Source organism: Palaemon carinicauda, chromosome 7 (assembly GCF_036898095.1).
Source record: "Palaemon carinicauda isolate YSFRI2023 chromosome 7, ASM3689809v2, whole genome shotgun sequence".
In the NCBI taxonomy this organism is placed as follows: Eukaryota; Metazoa; Arthropoda; class Malacostraca; order Decapoda; family Palaemonidae; genus Palaemon; species Palaemon carinicauda.
Window position 1 is genome coordinate 60,110,180 of NC_090731.1, and position 6,191 is coordinate 60,116,370.

General features: G+C 41.3%; 1 protein-coding gene across 1 annotated transcript in view; it reads right to left on the reverse strand.

The window, feature by feature from the left end:
- Positions 1 to 4,418: 4,418 nt before the first annotated feature.
- LOC137644313 (uncharacterized) overlaps positions 4,419 to 6,191 on the reverse strand; it is a 6,915-nt gene continuing 5,142 nt past the window's right edge. The window contains exons 5-6 of the mRNA XM_068377302.1: positions 5,559 to 5,688; positions 4,419 to 4,526 (exon numbers count right to left, since the gene is read on the reverse strand). Of these exons, the coding sequence (XP_068233403.1) occupies positions 4,419 to 4,526; positions 5,559 to 5,688 (238 nt within the window). The remainder of the gene's footprint in view (positions 4,527 to 5,558; positions 5,689 to 6,191) is intronic.

The following is a 6,191-nucleotide window of genomic DNA, read 5'->3' on the forward strand; positions in this document are numbered from 1 at the left end:
TATTCTCTGTGGCGGCCTTGTCTACTACCTCTTTAACCACATCATTGGGAAAGAGGTCTTTACCCTAGATACAAGCAGATATCAGTTTCCACGGTTCGTGTCTCACCGTAGCCGAGGCGAACACGAACTCTCCACAGGCTCTCCTAGCTTTAATAAAGCTATAGAGATCCTTTGTAACCGTGGCCAGATGAATTTTGGCCACCACTATGAACATGTCCTTGTTCTTGGGGTCACTTGCCATTGTTTCTAATATCGTTTGCAACGACATTGATGCCGCAAGTCTTTCCTTTGTCTCTTGCTCCCTGCGCAAGAGAAACTCCGACAGCTTAGGGAGTTCCTCACCGAACTGACGTTCACCAATATCAGCTTCCAGCTTCCCAACTGAGAAGGTAAGGTGTACGTCCTTCCAGTCTTCTTGGTCCAAGGGCAAGGTCAGAGATAACGGCTTGCACTCCTCCAAGGAGGGGCATGGTTTCCCTGCCTCCACTGCCTTTAAGGCTGCCTTTTATCCCTTTTTCATGAAGGGAAAGGCTCTGGTAGGAGAGGCCACAAAAGAGGGAAGCTTCTTACTCAAGGCTGGCACCTTTGAGTTCAAGAAGCCCCTCTCTTTCATCGAGCTTAATAGTAACGCCTGAGCTTTACTATGATCCAAAACTATGACCTCCTTCGGCTCAGTCTCCTCCTTTGAGGCTGGCTCCTTCCTAAGGCGGACATAACAGTCCGGGTAGGAATCCTTATTGGGCCAAAATTCCACCTCTTCCAGGGGAATTGCTCCCAACTTTTCAGATATAACGATCTTCCCAATTGTCATTGGCATATGTTTGGCATACCTCCAAGGATTGGTATCCGAACACAAAGGAAGATCCTTCACGTTGAGTTGCTTCTGGGGCCCACGTGATGCTGCAAGTCTACATATCTCCAGTTTCATTGCAGCCTCTCTCTCATCATTCTTTTTCTGAATTTGTTGGATCATCTCAACAATAGAAGAAAGAGTCCTTCCCAGGTCATCTGGGATAGCAGATGATGTAGAGGGAACAGGTTCTGGGTCCGGAACCGATGTAACCGACACCTCATCGATTTCTTCCTCTTCTACTTGAGGAGTCTGGCACAGCTCCTCCTCTTGACCTTCTCCTAGAAGGTCCTTCTCTATAGAATCCGACACCTCCGACATTCTATCGTCCAATTGGATGTCTTGAAGGGCGGCCGAGACTTCAGAATCCACCGGATTCTGGGTAGTTGGTATCTCCACCTGAGGCTGGGGGATGATTGCATCAGCCGATGCTTTAGGGAAAAGGTAGGCCCTCATCTTCTCATTTGGAAGGTAGGGGCCTAAGGTGTTTGTCTGAAAACCCCTCACCCAGGATCGCAACTTTTCCCTGGCAGTATCCCTTGACTCTGTCGACTTGGGGTCATCAAAAGCTTCAGTAATCAGGTTAGAACATACTGTACAAACCTGAGGGTCCCAATACCGGAGATCACCTCTGGAGGCTGCGCATGGTGCGTGCCTCCTACAGTATTGATGTCCACAGAAGTACTTACTGCGGACATTACAGAACACACTCCCGCACTTCGTATGGTCTTTACAGGAGGATGGTCCTCCTGTAAAGAGAAGAAATATCCATGTGTATCAAGTGAATGCTTTTCACTTATATTGAAACATTTAGCTTATATAGAAAAGCTATAAAAGAAAGAAGGAAAGACACATACTTGTATTTCCTGTCCAGTCAATTGCCGTAACCTCCCAAAATATTAAAACTAAGGTTAATTCTATACTAGAATACCTTATGTAATTTCCTAAATGGAAATTTAATGTGTAGTTTTAATATACGGGATTGAAGGAATACAGAAAGAACTCACTTTCTATATAAAGTACGGTCTCAACAAAAGGCTGTACAAGATAACACTAAGTATGATGAAGAACTTTAGTGTTATCACAAACTCTGTACAGCAGTTTCTACTAATGTAGTGTGTACTACACTACGAATATAGCAACTACTGTACATTGCATGCTATTGTGCCGGCCAGCAACTACCCCTTTAAAGATCAAAGATATACTATATCTAACTAATAGGTGGCAGCCCTCTGATTTGTGACTGTGTGCCGGCCGGCAAATCATTGCCAGCCGACGGCTGAAAACACTAAAACCCGGCTGCCGGCCGCTAATCGTAGCGGCCAGCAAATTCGGGCTGTGATTCCACTGCCAGCCGGCAAAGGTAATAAAACCATGCCGCCGACAGTAGCCAAGAATCAGAGAACCTCTACCTGCCCGGCTGTCGGCTCTCAAGCCGGCAGCCGGGATAGGGGTGCAACACAATTGTCAGAGAAAAAGTATGGATGTAAGGTTATAGGGCGACATGCCATACGACCTTCCATCCAGAAAGAGTGAACTTATGGAAGGGGAGAATGTAACATTCAGGCTTCCAAAGAATCCACAGCCTGCCGGGCTCTACCGGCAGACATGGAAGAGAGACCAAGGGAGGTCTGGGGTTCACTCTGCAAAGAAAAAAGGGTCTCTGCCGGCCAGCACGTAATGCCGGGTGGCAGAGAGCTGAGCCGGTCCTCCATCCTAACCTATACTAGGTACGGAAGAAGGACTATGGCCAAGAAAATAAAAGTAAGAGAGGTGGGGAAGGGATAAGGGTCCTAAAGACTTCGTTCCAGCAAGAGACACACTCAGCAGTTAGGGAGCTCATCCTAACCAAGAGTTGTCTATTAGGGAGGAAGATTGGCAATGCTTGCTATCCTCCTCCCAACCAGAACAAACTTATGTGAAGTTATTTCGTCGGGCAACCGAAAAACTCATTCTTCAGCCCGAGAAAAAACGACACAGGACAGTCTGCTAGGCCAATAGAGGAAGGAATCATCAGAATCCTTCCAACATGGACTAGGGAAGCAAAGCTTCCTGTGTCCGCCCCTAACCTAGCAAAGGAGACTCATTCTCCATGCTAGGAAGAAGCAGACCACAGACTAAAAACTCTGAAATTCTGCCCAAACCCAAAAACCAGTCACTCTGGTTATCAGGACAGGTCAGAAATATCCTAGGATAGTAATACCTGGATTAATATACAGGTAGAACCACTAGGATAAGCCAAGGGCTTTCAGAGGAAGAGTGGGATTGAAATTGGCCTCCGGAGGAGAAAAGAACAATCGGGGATGTGCGAAAGTATACTACTGTACCTAGAATACAAGCTAGGTAAGGTGAGAATCGATTACCTAAATCACCGAAACTCTCTCGTATAATACCATCTTGGAAAAAACATTCAACAATATCTCACATGTATAAAATAATTGCCTATAGCTTCAATAAAATAATACTCGGAAAAACTTATACCATGCATGAAAGTACTAATGCCAGAATTCTAGGCTACGAGCCTCGCGAAAGGCAGGATCGGTACCTCGACCGTGTCAAAATCCCCGAGCTAACACTGACCGAACAATATAAGCATTTCTAGAGTAGCTAAATAGCAAAATTATTAAAGCGTAACAAACCGGGAACGTCGCTCTAGCTAACTAACTGACCCATAAGAGCGAGCGACAGCATCCAGGATGCCTCCGGTAGGCAACAGCTCTTGTTTACGTTAAAATCACTTTTGATTTAATTCAAAACGACAAGAGCTTACATTTATACATAGTAAAGATAATACTCAACTTTCCAGAGGCAGAAGAGGCCGGAGAAGTCATCAACAAGTTGAATTAAATCCAAATTAACGAGAGAACACGAGGGAAAACACCGAGTAGTTGAGCTATACGAAAAGGAATAAAGAGGGCACCACCGCCATCATCAGATACACACTGGAAACGGAATAGGAGAGATGCCTTATGAGCGGCTCTCTTTTCATTCTCGTTTCTGATTCTTGTCACTATATCCCTTTTGAAGCGTTAATACTGTTCGGGGCGAAGATAGCTATGTATGTTGTCAAGAATACGTCCTCTGATTTTATGCGATATCCCTGTGAGATTATTTAGGGATATTTGCTCCAGGAGTTAGAATTCTTGATACCTTAAGGTAAAATTCTCTGGGAATATCACTGCAGTCAAATATACCCTAGAAAGCTACCAATTAGGAACTTCCATCAGGACGACATGGCTACCTCACCCAAAAATAGATTTTTCGCTTTGCTCAAAATCCGTTATATATATATATATATATATATATATATATATATATATATATATATATATATGTATATATATATATATATATATATATATATATATATATATATATATATATATATGTGGGTGTGTATGTGTATGTGTATTTTCCAAGTAGGTATATTCAAATACACCATAAATATGATTGCCAGCGATATCTATCGCATTTCATCAATAGACACCATAACCCTGGAGAATCTGATTTCATATGTTTTATCTACGGCAAAAGAGACATCTAAGACAATTGTGGAGAGTTTTTCGATTCATCCGGAAGTCGATTGGATCTTTCCATTACCTCTGGCTGCAAGTCTTTCCATGAGCATGGCAGCCAATGCCGCAAACATTCCCAGGAAATAAATATAAAATGCAGCCTGGAAGGGAGAAGAATCGTGGTTATTACATCTCATCATGCACTTTTAAAAATTTGCCATAAAAAAACGGGTAAAAATCCTGATATAAATGTTGCCAGGTATTTATCGTTTTAAAAAGGACATACTGACGTAAAGGAGTAATATTACGGTCACTATCCCGCAAAATGTAATAACTAAGTAGGGTAAGAATTACGGTCGCCTGTGTTTTACTGAAATGCGACCGAAAACTATGTTTTTACGGAGAATTTCCGATCAAAATTACGGTGTTTTTTTTTTAAAGTATTTTAACAGTGAAAATCTCTCACAAGTTTAGACATTCATTTATGAAAATAGTTAGGTGTGACGTTTAACAAAAAGAATTCATTTATATGTACAGTGGGAGATCTGTCACCTTTCAAATTAGAGTAAAGCAAATGAACCATTGAAAGGAATGATATTGAATCCAGTTTAATAAAAGAAACGCCAAGATTAAGATTTACTTCTTTGCAATGAAAGAAATTTTCAACAAACACAATAAGGAAATTCTAGTACCTCAATTAATTTCCTGTGTTTTTGCTGCTAAAGTTTTAATGGTGTTATTTTGTACATTTGCAGTTATACCTTAACCAAAAGGTGATCAATTGAATGTTTAATGGCAGTTAGCTTTTAAAGGTTTAAAGGTTTAAAGGCCGCTCATAAATGGCAGAGGCAAGGGACAGTGACATTGCCCTATCGAGCAGGACAATGACCTGGAAACTGACTATATATATATATATATAATGCCCGCCCAAGACCCCTCTCTACCCAAGCTAGGGCCAAGGAGTGCCAGGCAATGGCTGCTGATGACTCAGCAGATAGACCTATAGGCTCCCCCAAATCCCCCATCCTTAGCTCACAAGGATGGTGAGGTTGCAGCGACCAAAGATACTAACGAGTTTGAGCGGGACTTGAACCCATTCTGGCGTTCATCAATCAGGGCCGTTACCACATCGGACACCACAAGCGCATCTTTTAGTTATATCAGCATTCTGATAAAAAAGTATTTAGACTTACTTGAAGGTGGGTTACGGTGATGGCAAAATTCCTTTCCTTTCCTTCATTGGCAGATGGATTTCGAGGTAGTTTTCTAAACTCTTCATCCACCCATTTACTGAGGAGCCCTGCTTCTTGAAATCTGAGGAATCTGAAATGTATAGAAAATAATTCTTCCATTCATTCTAACTCTAGAAATTTAAAGGAACATTTTCAGCACAATTTTTTTTTTACTAGGCAGAGCATTCGATTTTAAAACATTAGTACTGATTAATAGTAATACATTAGGAATTGATCATATATTAATGTCAAATGAAGAATACTAACGCCTTTTTAGAACAATCAATCATTAGTGATACTATTGAATAGAAATTTATTCCTTTTTTCGGAACTTCGTATACTAGTTTTATATATTTTTTTTTATTTTTTTTTTTAGATCTAATCTTTTTTTCAAACAAAAGACTTGCAGGCTGCTCTTTTACGAACATTTTACTGTGCTGTTATTCCATAACTTAATAAAATAAAATATAACAATAACTAGCTTGAGCCCGTGCCATCATAAGGCAGGCTTAATCTAAAACGACAATCCAGTAGAAACCTAACTACCAAAGACTTATGCTCAGGAAATGAGATTGATTAAAAAATAAGGATTGT